A 23,347-nucleotide genomic window follows, 5' to 3' on the forward strand; every position below is an offset into this window, starting at 1 on the left:
ACAACAGCAAGCCTATTCACCTCCATTGCAGCCACCCTCGGCCAATTCTCTCATAGGAGGGAGACACAACACACAAGATCATATATCCTGCACAGATTTGCCATCATAAATTATACTAATAATCATAATAAAAGAACCCATGAATAGAATTTTGAGAAACCAAAGAAAGGGAGTCGTCATGTAGAGGAGGAAGCAACGTAGTGATCACCACGAACTCCTCGCTTCAGTTGGATCGCTTTGCTTTCTTCTGCATCTTCTTCTCCCTCTGTATCTCCATCCTCCGCTTCCTCGCCAACCTCGACGCTTCCTTCCTGTCCTCGCCTTGTATCTGCAATTGCAGCTCCCATCCCCACCGCAACGCCTCGGACGTCTCCCCCGGCGGTCGGACGCTGGCGAGCGTCGGATGGCTGACGAGCGCCGGTGGTGAAGGCTGGCAGAGGCGGAACTCCAGGTCCAGCTTAATGTGATGAGCAGGAGCAGGAGCAGGAGCAGCCGCCGCCTTCTCCAGCTGATGGGAAGTTTCAATCAAGGTTAGTCGCGGAAAGGGAAGAGAAGGTAGGCGAGAAAAAGAAGAACTGCTTCCCTCCTTTCTTTTTCTTACCTCCTTGCACCACCGCTTGGGGTTCTTGAACTGCTTCCCCCGAGGCAAGGGAGCCGCGCCTCTCGGCCCGGTGTCGTTGTTCTCGGAACGGTTCCGAGGGACCGAGGGCGGCGGCGCGCTCGACCCGGCGTCGCCGTCCACAATGTGCGTCTCCTGTCGCGAGGTCGCTAACGCGTCGTCGTGCCCGGAACGATTCCCCAGAACCGAGGGCGGCGCCACGCTCGGGCCGACGTCGTCGACCACAGTATGCCTCCCCTGACCCGAGGTCGCCACGCCGTCGTTGTGCTCAGGACGATTCCCCAGAAGTGAGGGGAGTGCCGCGCTCGACCCGGCGTCGTCTTCCACAATATGCCTGCTGTGACCCGAGGTCGCCACCGCGCTCGGCCCGGCTTCGTCTTTGTCGCCGTTGCTCCCAGAAAACGATAATGGAGTCACGGGGCTGGCGGGGCGCGGGCCCCCGTAGCCGTCTCCTCCCCCCTCGTCGGCCGTTGGAGGCGGAGGGTGAGGAACATTATAAGGTAGACTTGGAAGAGTAGGAGGAAGAGTGCGGGGCTTCTTGGTGCCCCAGCTAGACGTGCCGGCGACGAGGGATAAGTTGCTGCGGCGGACTTTGTCCTCGAGGATGAGTTCCTCCAGATCGCACAGAATGCGAGCCACCTCGAGTTCCTTATCGGTCGGCGGCTCTCCCAGCGGCCACATCTCTCGTTCTCTCTCTCTGGCGGAGATGAGAAGAGGGGGGGGGGGGGGGTGGCGCAATCGAGAGGGCACGGGCGAGCTCTGGATTGACTCTGCATGGGAAAGAGAAGGGAACTACTTATATAGAAATCCCTACCCCGCGGCCATGTGTAGGATGAATCCTCGTAGTAGTCCGACTCGGACTCCGCCCTTTCTTTCCGGGCTCACTTGGGATTTAACTCATATAGAAATCAATCTCGTATCATATAGAAATCAAGGTAAGTTCTAGTATCATATAGAAATCCAGGTAATATTAGTCACTTCTGTTGGGGTTAACAACTTTAAGTCGTGGTCTCGGGGCCGACATGGCTTGGTTCGGATCCGAATGAACGGGGATCTTGTTCAGCGTCCTTCGAAGTTGCTGAGATAGTCGGTCGCACTGCTCGGATCACGTCGGGGCTCGCCAGGTTTCTCCGGCCGGGGATTCCCTTCTTCGGCGTTCAGGGGGGAGGAGCTCCGTCTTCGTTCGTGCACACAAGTCGGGTTGGGAGAGTTCGGCCCGACCCCTCAGACGATCAAGTCAGTGGTAGTCTAAGGGGGTTTCTCCACCCTTCTTTTTCTTTCCTCTCCTCCTCGAGTGCAAGGGTTTTTATAGGGAAGTTCACTGCTCCATGATTTGCCCGTTTGCAAGGAAGGGTCGTACTTCTGATAGCATCCGACACCGCAGTTGGTGTTGCGTGATGAACCGAGGAGCACGACTCGGGCAGTCATGGCTGCGCAGAGGCGGTCTCGGGCGACGCGAGGCCGAGGAGCACGACTCGGGCGGTCATGGCCGCGCAGAGGTGGTCTCGGGCGACACGAGGCCGAGGAGCACGACTCAGGCGGGCATGGCCGCGCAGAGGTGGTCTCGGGCGACGCGAGGCCGAGGAGCTGCTTAGAGAAGTAATATGTTATGCAGCGATCTGCGAATCGTGGGTAGCCGAGTCAATCTCGTTTGCGCGGGAGCACAGAGGGTGATTACTTTTCGCGGAAGCGCCGTCTCTCGGGGATCGGAACCGAGAAGACAGCGCATTGGTATTCGTCTTGCCCGCCCATCGGCTGCCACGTCAGGCCATATTTATGATGAGTGACATTCGGCCTGCCCCACGCAACATGCTGCAGGAGGCAAGGGTTGATGTTGGTGGGATCTTCCCTATAAATAGCATGGAGTTGGTTCCCAGCGCGCCTCCTTACGGCATTTGTCCAATCGCTTCTCCGGGACTTCACGCTTCATTCGAGTCAGCCGTCCTTTCATCCCTTTCGAAGGTCAGTAAGGATGGCCTCCCCTTCTTCCTCGTCCTCACCTTCTTTACCTTCCACTTCCGGTAACGTCGGAGGAAAGGCGTTGCCATCGAGCCCCCACTCGTCATCCGACGAGAAGGCGGCTCGGGCCCTTGAAGCCTTAATGTGGCCGCACGACCTTGACTCCACGGTGAGTGAGTCGTCGCTAGGCAACCTCCGGAAGCGCTATAGCATCCCGGAGGAATTCGTCCTTATCGCCCCGGAGCCAGGGCAACGGGCATACGATCCGATCCCGAAGGGTTTCGCCCTGACCATGGATGCCCTTGAGGCGGGTTTGCGCTTCCCTCTGCACCCAGTCATCATCTCCTGTATTTCATGGTGGCGTATTTCTCCGTCGCAGATGGCGCCGAACTCCTGGCGCTATCTGGTGGCATTCCTAGGGGACTGTCATTACGCCCATATTACCCCGACCCGATCTCTTTTCTTGTCCTGTTTTCATCTTTCTAAGGGGTTGGGGGGTTACTATCCTTCTGCCTGGTCGGGCTTCCGGGTTAGCGGGGCCCCTTCCAATAACAAGGGATGGAAGGGGCATTTCTTTTACGTTTGTTGCGTGAGGGACTGGGGCTTTGGGCTCCGATGGGCGGCGCGCGTGATCCGTTGGGGGCTACTAACACCATCCCAACGCCCACGCCCTTCGAGCTAGCTTATCCGTCCACATGCAGGATCCATCCTTCTCCGAACTGCTCAGCACCCTCGTTCTCGATCTGAGTTAGTTCCGAGATGAAGTCGGCCACCGACTGGGCTTTGATGGCAGTCCTCGGCACGTATTGTATGTCGAACTCGTCGAGCTCTACCGGCCACTTGAGGAGACATCCTGCAACATCGAACTTAGATAAAACCTGCCGGAGTGGTTGGTCGGTGATTACCTCAACCGGATGAGCTTGGAAGTAGGGGCGCAGCTTTCGAGCTGTCAACACGAGCGCCAAAGCCAATCTTTCAATTGGCGAGTACCGCTCCTCGGGTCCGTTTAGGACATGGCTGATGTAGTAGACCGGTAGCTGTTCGCCGGAGGCTTCTTTGGTTAGGATGGAGCTAATCACGTGACAGGAGGCGGCCAGGTAAATGTTGAGCTTCTCCCCAGAGGAAACTGAGGCAAGGCGGGGGAGGCTGGCAAGGCGTTGTTTTACTTGTTCGAATGCTTCCTCGCACTCCACCGTCCATTGGAAGTTCTTTGGGTTCTTTAGGGCCCGGAAGAAGGGGAGGCAACGATCTCCTGATCGGGAAAGAAACCGAGATAGGGCGGCGAGCCTCCCGTTTAGTCGTTGTAAGTCCTTGATTGTCTGAGGGGTTTGCATATTGATAATCACCTAGACCTTTTCTGGGTTGACGTCTATTCCCCTCTCGTGTACAATGAATCCGAGGAATCTTCCCGAGCCGACGCCAAAAGCACATTTTGCCGGGTTGAGGCGCAGGTTGTATCTTCGCAACGTGGCAAACGTTTCGGCTAAGTCGGTCAGGTGGGTTGCTGCCGTACGGCTTTTAACGATCATATCATCGACGTAGACCTCCATATTTCGCTCGATCTGTCAGTCGAAGATTTTGTTCACGGTCCTCTGATACGTTGCTCCAGCATTCTTCAGCCCGAACGACATGACCCTGTAAAAATATACCCCCTGGATGGTGAGGAAGGCCGTGTGCTTTTGGTCCTCGGGCGCCATTCTGATCTAGTTGTAACCGGAAAAGGCATCCATAAATGAGAGGCGAGCATGTCCGGCGGTTGCATCGACCAACTGATCGATCCTCGGGAGGGGGTAGCAGTCTTTCGGACACACATGATTCAGACTGGTGTAGTCAACACACATCCTCCAACTCTCATTGGATTATTTCACAAGGACTACATTGGATAGCCATCGCGGATACTTGACTTCTTCTATGAAGCCTACTGCCAGAAGTCACTCTACCTCTTCACGGATAGCAAGCTGTCGGTCAGGAGCTTGTTGTCGAGGCTTCTGCTTCACCGGGCGAGCCTCGGGCGAAATGTTTAGGTGGTGTTGGGCAACCTTTGGGTCGACGCCCGTCATGTCGGATGGCGACTAAGCGAAGACGTCGGCGTTCTCATGTAGGAAGCCGACGAGCTGTTTCCGCTCTCGATCGAGGAGTTCCGATCTGATTTTGACCGTCCGATCTGGCCGACCCTCCAGTAGTGGTGAATCGCAAGTGGGCTCCATCGGCTCGAGATGTTGGGTCGGCTTCTTTGTCACGCTAGGGTCTCCCAGGGGTTGTTCAGCCCTCGCCCTTTTATGCAATGAAATCGTCGTCAAGTAGCACCACCTGGAGTCGCGGGGACTTCCCCGACCCCAGCGCGGGTCGGGAACTTTACCATCCGGTGGTAAGTGGAGACAACGACTCTGATTTTGTTGAGGGTCGGGCGGCCGAGGATCGCATTGTAAACAGTAGGGAGGTCTACCACCAGGAAGGTCGTTATGACTATCTTCGACCTCGGCGGGGATCCGAGGGTTAGGGGCAAGGTGATCGCCCCCAACGGCGAGATCGAGTCACCGGTGAAGCCGGTGAGCGCCGAGCACATCGGCTCCAAGGCTTCTCTAACTAACCCGAGCTTATGAAAGGCATCAAAATAGAGCACGTCGGCTGAGCTCCCCATGTCGATCATGATCCTCCTAACCTGGGCGTTGGCGATCCTGGCTGTTATGACCAGAGTATCATCGTGCTCCGACCGCTCAGCACCATTGTGAGGGAACGTGACTTTGGGCTCGGGGCCGTATCCGGGGGCATCGGCCTCGGCGGAGCGGGCGTATGCCTTTCTTCCGGACATACTATTCCCTCCGGACGCTGGGCCGCCCATGATCACGTTGATCTGGCGCTCAACGGGACCCTCCGGGCGGGGCAACAGCTCCTTACTTTGTCGGAGGTACCGACCGAGGTGCTCTCTACGGACGAGCCCCTCGATCTGCCGCTTCAGCTCGCGGCACTCCTCAATGTCATACCTAGTTTGCCGGTGGAAACAACAATACCTCGTCTGGTCTGCGAGCGCCCGCGGGCTCTTCATTGGGTTGGGGGTCCTGAGCAACCCCTTTTCCCTTATTTAGAGAAATACTTCCGTTCGGGAGGTGCCCAAGGAGGGCAACGGGGACCTTAACGCCGGCGGGTCATGCCGGTCCAACCTACTTCTCGGCGTGGTAGGTGGTTCTCTTCGGGTCGGCTCCGGCCTGACCCGCTTATGACCCTCCTGCTTCCTGGTCATCCAGGCCTCTGCCGCAATGTATTGGTTCGCCCGTTGAAGCATCTCGGGTACTACGGTGGGGGGTCGCTTCATAAGGGACCAGAAGAATTTGGAAGGCCGCAGGCCTATCATAAACGCCTGCATTAACAGAGAGGGGTGAGCGTCCGACAACCCCCGAATTTGTGTTGTAAAGCGATTCACAAAATGGGAGAGGGGCTCATCCTCCCTTTGGTTGAGTCCGAGGAGGAGTGCAACGGACGACTTTGGTCGAGCGTAGGCCAGGAAGTTAAGCTCGAAGTCTTTGACGAGCTGGTCGAAGGAGGCGATAGTCCCGGTCTTCAGGCCGCTATACCATGTGCGGGCTGACCCCCTCAGGGTAGTGGGAAACACCCTGCACATTAAAGCGTCGGAGGTTCCATACAACGCCATTTGGGCGCGAAAAGCGGCCACGTGATCCGCCGGGTCGGTGGCGCCATCATACGCGTCCAAAGAGGGGAGTCGGAAGCTCGGGGGGACTGTTTGCTCTTGTATCTCGGGCTGAACGAAGACCCCTGGTGTGCATCCATCCCGAGCTCTCCCTTCGACCTGCGAACCTCCTTCTGCACTTCGTCAAGCTGCTGACTAACAAAGCGTAGCTGGGCTCGCAGGGAGTCCGTTGAATCCGACGGTAACGCCTCGGGTTCCGGTCGGCCACTCGGGTTTGCCATTACGCGACCCTCGAGTGGGACCGATCGGTCCCGAGGCGAAGTAGGGGGCTCCGGAGGTGGCGTGTGAGCCCGAATAGGCAGCTCTTGTTGCCGCAGTGGTTGGATCGTAGGCGGGTGCGCTGGATGAGAAACGAGCGGGATAATGGTCTGAACCATACCCATCAGAGCTCGGACTTGATGAGCGAGGTCCTGAAAGGCCTCGGACGATACGGGCGATGGGTCGGCAGGGGCACCCTCGGGTGGCGACAAGCCCGGGTCGTTGAATAACCGCCAATAGCGCTCTGATGTCGTGGCGGGGTGTTCGTCTCGAGGTTGGCCATGCAGGGTGTTCTCCCGGGGCCTCGATCGGGTGTGACCCCTCAACAGCGAGTTCGTCTGAGTCGGTCTGTCGATCCCTCGACATTTAGGCCCTCCTTCTAGCGCCAAACTGTTAGGGTTAATAACTTTAAGCCGTGGCCTCGGGGCCGACACAGCTTGGTTCGGGTCCGAATGAACGGGGATCTTGTTTAGCGTCCCTCGAAGTTGCTGAGGTAGTCGGTCGCACTGCTCGGATCGCGTCAGGGCTCGCCGGGTTTCTCCGGCCGGGGATTCCCTTCTTCGACGTTCAGGGGGGAGGAGCTTCGTCTTCGTTCGTGCACACAGGTCGGGTCGAGAGAGTTCGGCCCGACCCCTCAAACGATCAAGTCAGTGGTAGTCTAAGGGGGTTTCTCCACCCTTCTTTTTCTTTCCTCTCCTCCTCGAGTGCAGGGGTTTTTATAGGGAAGTTCACTGCTCCCTGATTTGCCCGTTTGCAAGGAAGGGTCGTACTTCTGGTAGCGTCCGACACCGTAGTTGGTGTTGCGTGATGAACCAAGCTCGCACAGGATGTTCTGTACTTCGGTCGTCGTCATGGTCTGCCTTGATCAGGCGTGTCAGATCAAATCGAGATGTAGATATTATCTGGGAGGAGCTGATGTCAACGCACGTCCTGTCACCATTATTACCAGTATCAACTTCCATACTATGTGAAGGTATTAGTCACTTCCATACTATGTGCAAGAAAGATGCGTTAGGGAATTCGTTTCCCATAATTCTTCGTCAAGAGTCAAATCAACAAACAACTCTACTACTACGCTAAGCAAGACAGACGTTGTTAAGTTCGCCAGTGAGTTACAGTTCTCCCGGTCGCTTTATTAGTACTGCTAATATAACGAGAATCTTCTTCTTCTATGTCGTTTTTGTCCGGCAGGCGTCCGTCTGGGTTATATGGAGCAAGTCTAGAGGAATCTGATCCGTCCATCAGGACACGTGGCAAACGAGTAATGTGGGTACGAAAGGGTATTATTGGAAGAAGAAAAGGCGTCGAAGGTTCCAAAAGTGTTTTAGTTTCTTTGTCAGTTAACAATTCAATAAAAGTGTTTTAGTTTCTTTGTCAGTTAACAACTGAGACTTTTATTGAATTGTTAACTGACAAAGAAACTAAAACACTTTTGGAACCTTCGACGCCTTTTCTTCTTCCAATAATACCCTTTCGTACCCACATTACTCGTTTGCCACGTGTCCTGATGGACGGATCAGATTCCTCTAGACTTGCTCCATATAACCCAGACGGACGCCTGCGGGACAAAAACGACATAGAAGAAGAAGATTCTCGTTATATTAGCAGTTCCCTTCTCTTTCCCATGCAGTCGATCCAGCTCGCCCTTGCCCTCTCAATCCCCTCTTCTGTTCCCCCTTCTCATCGCCTCCAGCCTCCGCCGCCCAGTGTCTGGAAGAACAGCGCGCCATGATGAATTCGCTTATGGAAGAGCAAGCAAATCTTAGAAGAGTGAGCTTTCTATATGATCCTTTTCCATAATCTTGACGAGGCTCTAACAGTTCTTCTTTTCTTCTGCCATCTTTCCTCAGGAAACAGAAGCTTACAGAAGACGACTCGAGATACAGAAAGCAAGCAACTCCGTGCTCCAAGAAATGGTTGGGTGGACTCTTACTCTTTCTCGTTTGCCTTGTCTTCCCTCTCCGAGGAGGATTCCCGCTAACCCTTCATTGAAACTTTCAGCCGGAAAAGGCGGCGGCTGCTGCTCCTGCTCATCACAATAACCTGGACCTGGAACTCCGCCTCCGTCAGCCATCACCACCGGCGTTGGTCCGCCACCCGACGCTCGATGGCGTCCGACCGCCGGGGGAGACGACCGCAGCATGGCAGTCGGGATGGGAGCTGCAAATGCAAATGCAAAGCGCGGACAGCAAGGTGGCGTCGTGGTTGGCGAGGAAGCGGAGGATGGAGATAGTGAGGGAGAAGAAGATGCACAAGCGAGCAAGGCGATCCGACTGAAGCGGAGTGGTCTTGAAGATTACCGAGTTGCTTCTTCCTCCACATGATGACTCCCTTTCTTTGGTTTCTTGTTGGATTCCGGCTGTAACTGCGAGATTATACGAAAGCAATTGAATTCAAAGAATGAGAGACTCTGTTCATGAGTTCTTTCATTTTTTGTTTAATGCTGGCGAAGAACTGCAAATCTATGCAGGATATATAAAGTATCAACTTGATTAAATTGATCTTTCTCAGGGAATAATTGATCCAAAATGCTTCGTGTAAGCCAATGGTTGTTGATCGATATAGTTCTATAGATGCACTCAATTCTGGACATTGAAAGTTGATAAGGTAATATTCTGGAAATCAATCTTGTCTCTCCGATTCGTCGAGACGTTAACGTGAAAAAACAAGGGTTCAATCATCCCTCTTAGAACACTGATATGGAGGAATATGATTTGTCGACCCTGTGGACAAAAGTCCACGGAGGGCCATTTGGGCTAGCCCGGTCGACGTCCATAGACAACAATCTATAGATGATCGATCGGGTCTGTCTGCCCCCCCTAGCCCGGTCGACGTCCATAGGCAACAATCTATGAGTGATCGATCGGGTCTATCTATGCCACCCCCCCTTATGAAGATGTTATAGTCATTACAGGCCTACTGCCTCCATTGATGGAATATCAGTGGGAAGGTGTTATGGCCATTACAAGTGATTCCTTTGATCGAGTAGGTATAAAAGTCAACCCCCAATGCTAGTCCAAGGGTCAGATATATTTATAATTAACCCTCTTACATTACAAAATCATCCCAAAACTAACATAAGCATCGGAGGGGCTGTGCCAAGAAACACCCCCAACCAACACTAGCCTTTATGTAGGGACTCATCGACGAGTCAAAATCCTCCTCGGCCCACTCTCAGGCCCACCTCAGATGCTTAAACTCTACTCGAAAGACCATCTCGGTGCCACCTCATCCACCTCGGGGCCCAATCAATCACCTCGAAGAACTATAACGTAGGATTTTCGGACGCCCTGTGCCTTTAGGTCCGGATTGAACTGGTAAGTAGGTTTGATTCAAGTTGGCAAATAACTTAAAATAAATAAGTTTACTATATCATCATCAAACTAATATACTAAATATATACAAATATAAAAACTAAAATTAATGGAAGTAAGAGTGTTGAGCTAAGGATGAGACTAGGTGCAAGTAGGATTAGGTTGCTTGGTGATAGGAATTATTGACTTAAAAGACTTTGATACTTATGCAATAACTTATATACATAGTAGGAGTGTTCATCGCCATTCTAAGATGACAAATTCGATATCATGGAGCATACAAATTTTCTCTTTGACATGATAGAAAAGGTAATGTCCAAGGGACTCTAATTGTGTAGTGAATTCAGTATATGTTGTTAAGCGTTATGAGCACAACAAAAAGTTATATCATCAAAGAGTCATGATCTAGCAAATGCATTTATAATAATGAAATAGTGTATAATATTGTTCTCAGCAAGATAGAGTATTACAAGAAGATGATCATCTCCAAATTTTCCAAGAAAAGAATTTGAAGAGGAAGGCTACTCTAACATGACAAGTATCCAAGGGGTAAGTCTTGAGTTTTTTAGTGAAGAATTTGTGTAATAAACCACATATTTCAAGAAGATATCTCGAGATGGAATCTTTCTAAAGTTCCAAAGAGGTCAAAATTGAGTAAGCAACAAATATTCATCACAAGATCTTACATGAAGTGATGCATTATGAAATTAAGTGGGGACTCAAATGAAGGCAATACCAAAGATAAAGATACACATAGAGCTGACGAGAAAAACATTAGACACAACAAAGGACTAACCTATGCAGTGATGGACACAAGGGCCACCATCATCTCAATACAGACCAAGAAATATAGAACTTTGGTTAGACTTAGTGTTTAACCCAAGCCACATAAAAATAGTCGACTTTATGAAACTTTTTCTTAGATAGAGATCAAGGACATAAATACTTACAAAGGCAAAATTGGAATCATATTGTACCTTAGTTTTCTCATTATAATGGGGCAAAGTCATTTTGTATGATACCAAAGTCAAAGTGGGCTTCTAGGCATATACACCTTATATTCGTGAGGTGATTAATGAAAGGATTAAGATAAGAGATAAACACAACTTGTAGCGATGTAGTTGGAGTCTGATGGCCTCGGCATAGGGCATAAGGCTATAAAGGCGGGTGTCTTTGAAAAATATGTTGAAGTGTTATTGTTCCGGTTGCCACAAAGAAAATGATACATAACAAAGATTGTGTTGAAGTTAAAAGACCTAAAATCTAAACAATGCTATACTAATTTTTGTTAGGAACGAGTTGGCACTAAGAGGGGGGGGGGGGGGAGGGGTAATTAGTGCAGCGGTAAAAATCACGTCGTTCTGAAAATCTCTTCGTTCCATACGATAAAAAATGATTTCGAAAACTTGAAAGCATATGCGATGTAGGTGTAGTAAAAGCACGATAAGAAGGTAAGGAGGTTTGCAGTAAGATAAATTGCACAAAAGAGAAGGCAAACCGAATTTTTATAGTGGTTCGATCGTCGTGACCTACATTTTTATAGTGGTTTGGAGATATTGCTAGGAGGCAATACAATATTGTGAGTCATAGTGTAATAGTTCTAGGCAATACAATATTATGGTAAATCCCACGAGAGAGAGAGACTTAATTATCCAAAGAAATTGTTGGAATTGTTAGGAGCCAATTTGAGTTTTGATAGGAGGCAATACAACATGTGGCAAGTTTGGTGCTGGGAGAGAAATGAATTTGATAGGGGTCCTACAAAACTACATTGAAGGCATCCTTGAGAAAAAGAGTGTTATATACTCCCATTATTCGAGAGAGCCTTAGAAACGCACATGAGACTTTTTCACATGGAGTTCTGAAAACCATTGAAGTTACTTGGAGAGTTATCCCATGAAGATAATTTTATGAAATCATTGATCATTGCTCGATCTTGGAAAGGTTTATCGAACCATCTAAGCATTTCAATTACACATAGATTTGTGTTAATGAGACTCTGAACCTAACTTATGTGTCAAGGTGACCAAGCATCCAAGATGACATGGAAGGCTAATATTGAGTCGACATTGATATGGATAATATTGATATATCGATGTATTGAACTAACAAGGTGTCTAATAAGATGTGATATGATGACACATTGTCAACATGTTAATTACTACAAACATCTGAGGAGGTATTTTTAACATAATTTATACATAATATCAAATCTTGTGATATGTAATTTCAAATGAATAGTGTATAATAGTTACACTATATATATATATATATATATATATATATATATATATATATATATATATATATATATATATATATATATATATTACACCTAATTTTAGTCCATCGATTATCATATAACTACTGCTCTAATTAATATTATTAGTTTAAAATTTTGCCACTTTGTTGGGATATTACGATTTGTTATTATTAGTAAAAGAATATTAATTTACCAAAGATATTAAGATTACTTTTGGGTTTTTCCTATTTAATTTATCATCATATAGGAAACATAAATATGGATATAATTATAACCAAACACCTCCTAGTCATCATTATGACAATAAAAAATGATTCAATAATAAAAATAGTATTTTCATGCATAAACAAATTCAACGCCCAATTTGAAGTCATGGGGGCTAAGTATTTTTAGATTTTTGAATATAATATACTTGGAGGACAGGTAATCTAAACAAAAAAGACTTTTATGTAAAGTAAAGAAATCATAAAAATTACCATTTAATTATGCTGTATATATACATCTTCTTCTTGGTTTCCTTCGGACTCAACTTCTTCTCTGCCACCGAATCAGACGAAGGGTGGACGACACAAGGAGGTAAGAGAAAAGGACACATCTCATCGTCATGACGTCTTCTTGATGATGATTTGGTATGGTTGTGCATCTGAAACAGTGCGATGGAAGAAGTGCGCGCGACGATCAATTCGATTTTGGAAGAGCAAGCAACTCTTGAACGAGTGAGTTGTTTCTTCTTGTTCTATAGGATGCCTTTCCATGTTCTTGATGAGGCTAATGGTTCCTCCTCAGGAACTAGAAGCGTGCAGAAGTCGACTTGAGATTCTGAGAGAAAGGAACTCCATGTTCCAAGAAGAGGTTGGTGGATTCTTCCTTCTTCTTTCTTCCCTTCTTGGTTACCTTTTCTCTTCCTTCGCCGAAATCTCCCTTCAGCTGGCAAAGGCGGCTGCTGATCGCCGTGCACCTGGAACTCCATCTCCGCCAGCCACCGACAGCCGCGTCGGCTCGACAACCGCGTCCGGCCAGCAAATGCAAAGCGCGGGACTGCAAGGTGGCGCCAAGAATGGCGAGGAAGCGCAGGAGGGAGATAGATGAGATGCAGGGGAGAAGAAGATGCATGAAAGCAAGAACACTTCAAGTAATGCAGCCAAAGGAAGTAGCAGAACTGATTCATGCCAATAGGTTGTAATCTTCCAGCAATTGTCTCAACATAGCAAAGGTGTCAACGCCTTGGATTTCTAAACTGTCAGAGACGAAACGTACTGCATTACCAAGTGTTCTTGTTTTTACTGATATAAGGCTTCTTGGAAGACAAACTTTGAACCAAAGTAGTCAAACAACTGTTCTTGTTTTTGTTGGTGTGAGGCTTCTTGAAAGACAAATTTGATCCAAAGCAGTCAAACAACTGTTCTTGTTTTTGTTGGTGTGAGGCTTCTTGAAAGACAAATTTGATCCAAAGCAGTCAAACAACTGTTCTTGTTTTTGTTGGTGTGAGGCTTCTTGAAAGACAAATTTGATCCAAAGTAGTCAAGACTATCACCAGAAATTACTTAAAGCTATCGAATTACTCCATGTTGAGATTTACTTGGACAACACCTTACTCTAATGCCATGTCGAGATTTTTAATCAGATGTCAGAACTGCTATATATACATAGAGATTAAACAGTAATCCGATCCGAAAAAAAAGAAGAAGCTTATTTTAAGCTCTTGGAAATGTCACACCACACTCCCATGCTTCAGCCATCATCTTGGTTCAGCTACAGGGGAGGCAGCAATAGTTGTGAAAACAGGGTTGCTAATTGTGCATATTGGTGTTGAGAGAATCTGCAAATACCATACAACATGAGACAAGATTCATCACTACTGGCATGATCTAACATAGGATCAAAGTGGTAAGATGGATACACCATATCACGATTCCATTGCAGGAGTATTCTCAGTGATACGCAAGAATGTCAGATATGATGGATTGTTGTAGCATCCAACAAGGGTGGCCCAGTGAGATTTCTGGATGTTAGTAGTTGTTTATATGGTGAAGCAGTCAGGTTTCGTGTTCATCTTTTGTGCATTTATATACTCCCATTGTTTGAGAGAGCAGCTTTAGAAATGCAAAAGGAGTTTTGAAAATCATTGGGGTTAATTGAAGAGTTATCCTATGAAAATAATTTCATAAAATCATCGATCATTACTCGATCTTGGAAATGTTTATGAAACCATTGAGCATTTTGATTACACACGTAGATTTGTGTTAATGAGACAAGGAAACCCAACTTATGTGTCAAGGTGATCGAGCATCTAAGATGACATCGAAGGTTAATATTGAGTGGACACTCTGTATAGACATCACTGATATTGAGTTGACACTCATATAGACATCACTGATATATTGATGTATCGAATTAACAAGGTGTCTAATGAGATGTGATATGACAGCACATTGTCCACATGTTAATTCAAAGCATTATTTGACCCAAGCAAAGACTATATCATAGCAGACCACTTACCTCAAACTAAATCCTAATAAGACTCATTTTAGGACAACCCACACACAAATAGGAGCGGCCACTAAGCAAGGAGGGTACATCAATCCTACAAGAAAAGTACTAGTTTGGACATGGCCTATAATAAAATTTGATTGACTTCAGAGCGAGATGCCTTTAGTTAATGATACTTGAAATAATTTTTTCTGTAACCTTTTTGAATCAAATTATTACTTTGGAGTTAACGTAGTCTTAACATGTCTTACAGGATTTTTTTTTTAGTTTATTCAGTATAATTCTGCGATGCTTCTTCATTGTTCTTCAATTATTAGGTTTACGTTATATGCACTTGCAAGGGACCAATTAACATCTTTCATGCACAATATCTTAGTTGCACCAATGGCCAGTCATCTTCATAAGATGATAGTTTGATTGAATTATATTTTCTATTTGTGTAGGTTTTGCCTTGTGCTATGTTGGCCTTGACGGTTCACCCTTCAACAACACATAATCTTATTGATAGGATTTCTTGGGCCTTTTGCGTTTATCTGGAAGCTGTTTCTGTGTTGCCACAATTACGTCCGATGCAAAACACAAAGGTATAAGCTGAAAATTGAGAGCATCAAATTCCCAAATCTGTTTTTTTCTAACTCTACCTATATTCATGGTTGCCACATTGTTGTGTTAGTTTGGCAAGTCCCATAGTCCCACATCAGGAAAATCAGGCTTGTTATCTTCTATTGGAACTATAAATAAGGGTCTGAGCTTTGAAGTCAGATACATCACAAGAAAAACCTAAGTGTTTGCTTTGGGTTTAAGTCCACACTCAGTTAAATAGTTTGGGTTTATAGTTTGAATTTTTCTTGTTTAATAGATTCGAGTGTTTTATGGCCTAGGAACATCTTCCTAAGGTATTTGTAATAGTCCCTCTTTTATAATAGTGATTTGCTCCTCCTTCAGGTTAATTGGTCGAACCACGTAAATCTGGTGTTCTTGTCGCTTCTTTTATTTTTTTTCGCTTTATTATCTTTATTAAGTTGCCAAAATTACCCTTGGTAAATTTCTTGGGACTAACTCTAATAAACTGGTATCAGAGCTTGGTTTCGGGATCTTTTGGAAATAATGACAATAACAAAGATCGTTGTCAAAAAATTCGACAGAAATGTCAACTTCGACATGTGGCAACTTAAGATGAAGGTCATTCTGGTTCAAGACGGAGTTGATTTAGCACTACAGGGAGCTAAGAACATTTTAGATCTTGCGGATGACTAAAGGTTGGTTATGGATTTAGAGAATATAGATGCAAAAATTGATGATGAGTATAAGGCCCCATTACTTTTGTGTTCTCTTCCCCAATCTTTTAAGCATTTCCGTGATACTATGATTTATGAAAAAGAAATAATTTCGTATCAGAAAATTAAATCTGTACTAAAATCTAAGGAGCAGATAGACAGAGATATCACTAGGGAAAGTAGAGGGAATCAGGCTCTAGTTGTCAGGGTAGAATGGATAAAAGAGAATTTGACAGTAGTAGATCTAAATCTAGATCTAAATTCAGACATAGAAATTTGGAATGCAGATATTGTCATAAAATGGGGCACATTAAGGCTGATTGCTTTAAATTGAAAAATAAATTAAAGCAAAAGAAAAAAATTATTGAGAAAACTACTAAGTCTGCTGAAGCTAGTGTAGCAGCTGATGAGAATGATGGAAATATTTTCTTTGCTACTGATGACAGGACGAGGTCTAAAAATGAATGAATTTTAGATTCGGGTTGTTCTTATCACATGTGTCCTAATAGAGATTTGTTTTCCACATATGAATCTTATAATGGTGGAATTGTTTTGATGGGCAATAATGTAGCATATAATGTTGTTGGTAGAGGAACAATCCGAATTAAAATGCATAATGGTATTGTGAGGACGCTCACTAATGTTAGACATGTTCCTGATTTAAAAAAGAATCTCATCTCTTTAGGCACCATAGAAGCCCTTGGGTGTAAATACGCAACTGAATGTGGAGTTATGAAAGTTTCTAGAAATGCCCTTATTGTTATGAAAGCTTGTAGGTCTGGTAGCTTGTATATTTTGCAGGGAACTACTGTCACAGGCTCAGTTGCAGTCTCGTCATCATTATTGTCTGATTCTGACATCACCAAATTATGGCATATGTGTTTGGGTCATATGAGTGAAAAATGTTTGAGAATATTAAGCAAAAGGGGTCCACTTTGCGGACAGAGTATTGGGCCACTAGATTTTTGTGAACACTGCATTTTTGGAAAGCAAAAAATAGTCAGTTTCAATTCTCCGGTAGTTCACAAAACAAAAGGTACTCTTGACTATATTCATTCAGACTTTTGGGGTCCAGCTCATGTTCAGTCTAAAGGTGATGCTAGGTATATGTTGACTTTCATCGATGATTATTCCAAGAAAGTTTGAGTTTATTTTTTGAAGCATAAAAATGATGTTTTTCTAACCTTTAAATAATGGAAGACTTTCATTGAGAAGCAAACAGGTAAACAGGTTAAGCGGCTTCGAACAGATAATGACATGGAATTTTGTGAAGGTGACTTTGATGAATTCTACAAAAATGAAGGAATTATTCGGCATCGTACTGTTAGGATGATGCCTCAACAAAATAGTGTGGCCAAACGTATGAACAAAACACTCTTGGAGAGAGCAAGATGTATGATCTCAAATGCAAGGTTGACAAAGGACTTTTGGGCAGAGGCGATTAATATGGCCTGTTACGTTGTCAACCGCGCTTTTCTGCAACACTTAACTTTAAAACTCTGGAGGAAGTTTGGTCAGGTACTCCTGCTGATTACTCTGATTTAAAAATTTTTGGGTGTCCAGCATACATGCATATAAATGATGGAAAATTAGAGCCTCGAGCTAAAAAATGTATTTTTCTTGGGTATGCTTCTGGGGTGAAAGGATACAGATTATGGTGTTCTGATCCAAAATCCCCAAAATTTGTAATCAGTAGATATGTTAATTTTGATGAATTGTCTATGTTATCTTCTAAAGAAGAATCTACTAGTTGTACAAATGATAGTGTGCAGAAGCAGGTGGAGCTTGAGATTGGTAGTTCTAATTCTTTTCAGTCTAACTCTTCTATTCAAAGAATACCGGTAGATGGTCCCGAGTCTACTAACGAAGATGATCTAGAGGAAGCACAATATTTCATAGCCAAGGATAGACCACGGAGAGATATTCGACCACCACAAAGATATGTAAATTTGGTTGCATATGCTTTGTCTGTTGAAAAAGAAATAAGTGAAGTTAGTGAGCCTACTACCTACTCAGATGCAGTTTCTTATGATAATTCTACTAAGTGGTTGATTGCAATAAATGAAGAAATAGAATCTCTCTAATCTTGTGAAGCCGCCTTCGAGTAAGAAAATTGTTGGATGCAAATGAGATATCATTGCTGAGGGAAAGGTCCTTGTTCAGAAAATTCATACGAAGGACAATCTAGCTGATATGTTTACGAAGCCTCTTTCGGTTTACAAGTTCAAGAAATGCTTGGACTTGGTTGGTATTCATTGTTGGTGATTGGCCGTTGGGACTTTTATGAAGGTGGAGCAAGTTTTGTTGGGACATGCTAAGGTGGAGATTTGTTAGTTTGGCAAGTCTCATAGTCCCACATTGGAAAAATCAGGCTTGTTATCTCCTATTATAACTATAAATAAGGGTCTGAGCTTTGAAATCAGATGCACCATAAAAAAATCTAATTGTTTGCTTTAAGTTTTTCTTATTCATTATTTTATAACCTAGAAACATCTTCGTAAGACAATGTAGGTCAATTGGCTGAACCAGTAAATCTGGTGTTTTTGTCGCTTTTGTTTTTTTCGCTTTATTGTCTTTGTTGGGTTGTCAAAATTATCATTTGGTAAATTTCCTTGAAGTAGCTCTAACAGTAATGTCAAAATTTTACCGAGATTTAGAGACACTGAATTTGGCAGAAACAATTTCTTATCTGACTAGCTCTACCGCAAAGTAAAGCATAATCTGAGTTTTATTTAAGACTACAAATCTGGATCACATAAAAAAATCCTTTTTCTGCAGAAAACCTTGTGCATTGCTTGCTGGCTTTATCTCTTCATTAAGTCACATTTCTTAATTTCTTGATATATTTGGTTGAACCAATTTCTTTGGTCCTCACATGCTTTCCAGGCTGTTGCAGTTCCATGGCCAGAACTGCACTAAATCTTTGTCGATCTACTACAACTGATACCTCCAATCCCGAATCTCACGGCCACGGTAAAGTGAATACAGTCTTATCTTCATCATGGTTACATTGGATGTCTTATTGTAATCTCTTTATGCCTTTAATTCTTGAAGTCTATATCTTTCTTCCAAATGTTTGTTTATGATTACACGTTGCAATCCTTTAAAGACCATACATTATTAGATTGTAACTACCCTTCACTGTTGGATTTCCACCTCCCCTGGCTGGAAGTGTGTGCACCTCATGAGATCTCTAATAACAGTATCGAATACACCTACATGTCATTCTTCTCGCCATCGTGTATTCAATGGGTTAAAGATTAATAATACCTTATGATGCATGTGTTCAAAAGGTTGCGATTGATAGATATACTGTGGTTGTTTTCATGACTCGAATCATAAATTTGGTATGAAGTCATGTTGTTTTTAAACTCCCGAGTGCAAATAAGATTCTTTCTTTAAAGGTATGAGAGGTGTTTAGTAATGGAAGTCTCTTGTCTTGATTCTATTGGCCATTTCCCATATGAACAGTGGATTTTTTCGTATAAGTCTAGTTCATAATTCTACAAGTCTAATCATTGATACTGAGATCCCAACGAGGGACTTTGTTGTGTCACATTTTTGGGAGATGAACAAACACACAATATAAAAAATACAGCAAAAAGATCAACATTCATCAAGATCCAAATATAGGAAAAACTCGTCTCAAATTTAAGACTTTGAGAGTGAATTGAAGAGTGGCTTTTGGGTAACCATTAGGTTCTTCTTAATCTATGGTAATGGCTGATGGACACAACAGCAGCCTATTCACCTCTATTGCAGCCACCCTCGGCCAATTCTCTCATAGGAGGGAGACACAACACACAAGATCATATATCCTGCACAGATTTGCCATCATAAATTGTACTAATAATCATAATAAAAGAACTCATGCATAGAATTTTGCTCTTTGAATTCAATCGCATTTGTATAGTCTCGACGTTATAGTCGGAATCCAACAAGAAACCAAAGAAAGGGAGTCGTCATGTAGAGGAGGAAGCAACGTAGTGATCACCACGAACTCCTCGCTTCAGTAGGATCACTTTGCTTTCTTCTGCATCTTCTTCTCCCTCTGTATCTCCATCCTCCGCTTCCTCGCCAACCTCGACGCCTCCTTCCTGTCCTCGCCTTGTATCTGCAATTGCAGCTCCCATCCCCACCGCAACGCCTCGGACGTCTCCCCCGGCGGTAGGACGCTGGCGAGCGTCGGATGGCGGACGAGCGCCGGTGGTGAAGGCTGGCAGAGGCGAAACTCCAGGTCCAGCTTAATGTGATGAGCAGGAGCAGGAGCAGGAGCAGCCGCCGCCTTCTCCAGCTGATGGGAAGTTTCAATCAAGGTTAGTCGCGGAAAGGGAAGAGAAGGTAGGCGAGAAAAAGAAGAACTGCTTCCCTCCTTACTTTTTCTTACCTCCTTGCACCACCGCTTGGGGTTCTTGAACTGCTTCCCCCGAGGCAAGGGAGCCGCGCCTCTCGGCCCGGCGTCGTTGTTCTCGGAACGGTTCCGAGGGACCGAGGGCGGCGGTGCGCTCGACCCGGCGTCGCCGTCCACAGTGTGCGTCTCCTGTCGCAAGGTCGCCACGCCGTCGTTGTGCTCAGGACGATTCCCCGGAAGTGAGGGGAGTGCCGCGCTCGACCCGGCGTCGTTTTCCACAATATACCTGCTGTGACCCGCGGTCGCCACCGCGCTCGGCCCGGCTTCGTCTTTGTCGCCGTTGCTCCCAGAAAACGATAATGGAGTCACGGGGCTGGCGGAGCGAGGGCCCCCGCAGCCGTCTCCTCCCCCCTCGTCGGCCGTCGGAGGCGGAGGGTGAGGAACATTATAAGGTAGACTTGGAAGAGTAGGAGGAAGAGTGCGGGGCTTCTTAGTGCCCCAGCTAGACGTGCCGGCGACGAGGGATAAGTTGCTGCGGCGGACTTCGTCGTCGAGGATGAGTTCCCCAAGATCGCACAGAATGCGAGCCACCTCGAGTTCCTTATCGGTCGGCGGCTCCCCCAGCGGCCACATCTCTCGTTCTCTCTCTCTGGCGGCAATGAGAAACGGGGGCGGGGGGGCGGGCAATCGAGAGGGCACGAGCTCTGGATCGACTGTGCATGGGAAAGAGAAGGGAACTACTTATATAGAAATCCCTAACCTGCGGTCACGTGTAGGATGAATCCTCGTAGTATTCCGACTCGGACTCCGCCCTTTCTTTCCGGGCTCACTTGGGATTTAACTCCAGAGGTTTCGGAACCTTCGACGCCTTTTCTTCTTCCAATAATACCCTTTCGTACCCACATTACTCGTTTACCACGTGTCTCGATGGACGGATCGGATTCCTCTAGACTTGCTCCATATAACCCAGACGGACGCCTGCGGGGCAAAAACGACATAGAACAAGAAGATCTCGTTACATTAGCAGTTCCCTTCTCTTTCCCGTGTAGTCGATCCATCTCGCCCTTGCCCTCTCAATCCCCCCTTCTGTTCCCCCTTCTCATCGCCTCCAGCCTCCGCCGCCCAGACGAAGAAGAGAGAGAGAGAGAGATGTGGCCGGTGCAGGAGCCGCCGATTGATAAGGAACTCGAGGTGGCTCGCATTCTGTGCGATCTCGACGAATTCCACCTCAAGGACGAATTCCGCCGCAGCAACTTATCCCTCGTCGCCGGCATGCCTAGCTGGGGCACCAAGAAGCCCCCGACTCTTCGTCACAAACCGCCCGGTCCTCTCCCTCCCCCTCCTCCTACTCTTCCAAGTCCACCTTCTGTCCCTTCCCCTCCCCCTACTCTTCCAAGTCCACCTTCTGTTCCCCCCCCTCCCCCTCCCCCTCCCCCTCCTCTTCCAAGCCCACCTTATAATGTTCCTCCTCCCCCGCCTCCGATAGCCGAAAAGGAGGGAGGAGAGGGCTGCGGGCGCCCGCGCTCCCCCAGCCCCGTTACTTCGTTGTCGTTTCGTGGGAGCAGAGTCGGCGGCGACAACGACGACGCCGGGCCGAGCGCAGTGGCGACCTCGGATCAGGGCAGGCATACGGTGGAAGACGACACCGGGTCGAACGCGGCGCTGCCCTCACTTCCGGGGAATCGTCCTGAGCACAACGACGCGGTGGTGACCTCGGGTCAAGGGTGGCATTCTGTGGACGACGACGTCGGGCCGAGCGCGGCGGCGACCTCGGTTCCGGGGAATCGTTCGGAGCACGACGACGCGTTGGCAACCTCGGGACAGGGGACGCACAATGTGGACGGCGACGCCGGGCCGAGCGCTGCGCCGCCCTAGGTCCCTCGGAATCGCTCCAAGAACAACGACGCCGGGCCGAGCGGCGCGGCCTCCTTGCCTCGGTGGAAGCAGTTCAAGAGCACGAAGCGGCGGCAGAAGGAGGTAAAGAAGAAAGAAAGAACATGTGATCATCTCTTGCTGTGGTATTCGTGACGCCTTCTTGATGATGATTGGCTACGGTTGTGGATGTGAAACAGTGTATGGAAGAACAGCGCGCCATGATGAATTCGCTTATGGAAGAGCAAGCAAATCTTAGAAGTGTGAGCTTTCTATATGATCCTTTTCCATAATCTTGACGAGGCTCTAACAGTTCTTTTCTTCTGTCATCTTTCCTCAGGAAACAGAAGCTTACAGAAGACGACTCGAGATACAGAAAGCAAGCAACTCCGTGCTCCAAGAAATGGTTGGTGGACTCTTACTCTTTCTCGTTTTCCTTGTCTTCCCTCTCCGAGGAGGATTCCCGCTAACCCTTCATTGAAACTTTCAGCCGGAAAAGGCGGCGGCTGCTGCTCCTGCTCATCACAATAACCTGGACCTGGAACTCCGCCTCCGTCAGCCATCACCACCGGCGTTGGTCCGCCACCCGACGCTCGACGCGTCCGACCGCCGGGGGAGACGACCGCAGCATGGCGGTCGGGATGGGAGCTGCAAATGCAAATGCAAAGCGCGGACAGCAAGGTGGCGTCGAGGTTGGCGAGAAAGCGGAGGATGGAGATACCGAGGGAGAAGAAGATGCACAAGCGAGCAAGGCGATCCGACTGAAGCGGAGTGGTCTTGAAGATTACTGAGTTGCTTCTTCCTCCACATGATGACTCCCTTTCTTTGGTTTCTTGTTGGATTCCGGCTGTAACTGCGAGATTATACGAAAGCAATTGAATTCAAAGAATGAGAGACTGTTCATGAGTTCTTTCATTTTTTGTTTCATGCTGGCGAAGAACTGCAAATCTATGCAGGATATATAAAGTATCAACTTGATTAAATTGATCTTTCTCAGTGAATAATTGATCCAAAATGCTTCGTGTAAGCCAATGGTTGTTGATCGATATAGTCCTATAGATGCACTCAATTCTGGACATTGAAAGTTGATAAGGTAATATTGTGGTAATCAATCTTGTCTCTCCAATTGGTCAAGACGTTAACGTGGAAAAACAAGGGTCCAATCATCCCTCTTAGAACATTGTTATGGAGGAATATGATTTGTCGACCCTGTAGACAAAAGTCCATGGAGGTCCATT

General features: G+C 46.8%; 2 protein-coding genes across 2 annotated transcripts; one reads left to right on the forward strand and one right to left on the reverse strand.

Moving 5' to 3' along the window:
• Positions 1–4,874: 4,874 nt before the first annotated feature.
• Positions 4,875–6,227, reverse strand: LOC103998421 (uncharacterized). Its single transcript, XM_065091422.1, has 2 exons — positions 5,710–6,227; positions 4,875–5,637 (listed from the first exon to the last, which is right to left on the reverse strand). The coding sequence occupies exons 1-2, from the start codon at positions 6,225–6,227 to the stop codon at positions 4,875–4,877; spliced, it is 1,281 nt and encodes a 426-aa protein (XP_064947494.1).
• Positions 6,228–21,386: 15,159 nt separating this feature from the next.
• On the forward strand, positions 21,387–22,112 carry LOC103989263 (classical arabinogalactan protein 9-like). The gene has a single exon (XM_009408068.2). It carries the CDS (start codon positions 21,387–21,389, stop codon positions 22,110–22,112), a length of 726 nt encoding a protein of 241 aa, XP_009406343.2.
• Positions 22,113–23,347: the final 1,235 nt, after the last annotated feature.

This window comes from Musa acuminata, chromosome BXJ2-1, assembly GCF_036884655.1.
Source record: "Musa acuminata AAA Group cultivar baxijiao chromosome BXJ2-1, Cavendish_Baxijiao_AAA, whole genome shotgun sequence".
NCBI classification, from domain to species: domain Eukaryota; kingdom Viridiplantae; phylum Streptophyta; class Magnoliopsida; order Zingiberales; family Musaceae; genus Musa; species Musa acuminata.

What these genes read in the sequence shown, in the direction of transcription:
- LOC103989263 (XM_009408068.2), top strand. Translation starts at nt 21,387, where the DNA reads ATGTGGCCGGTGCAGGAGCCGCCGATTGATAAGGAACTCGAGGTGGCT.
- LOC103998421 (XM_065091422.1), bottom strand. Translation starts at nt 6,227, where the DNA reads ATGGCGTTGTATGGAACCTCCGACGCTTTAATGTGCAGGGTGTTTCCC. An exon ending in CATGACCCGCCGGCGTTAAG is followed by an intron (nt 5,638 to 5,709) that starts GTCCCCGTTGCC and finishes GGGGTTGCTCAG; the next exon opens with GACCCCCAACCCAATGAAGA.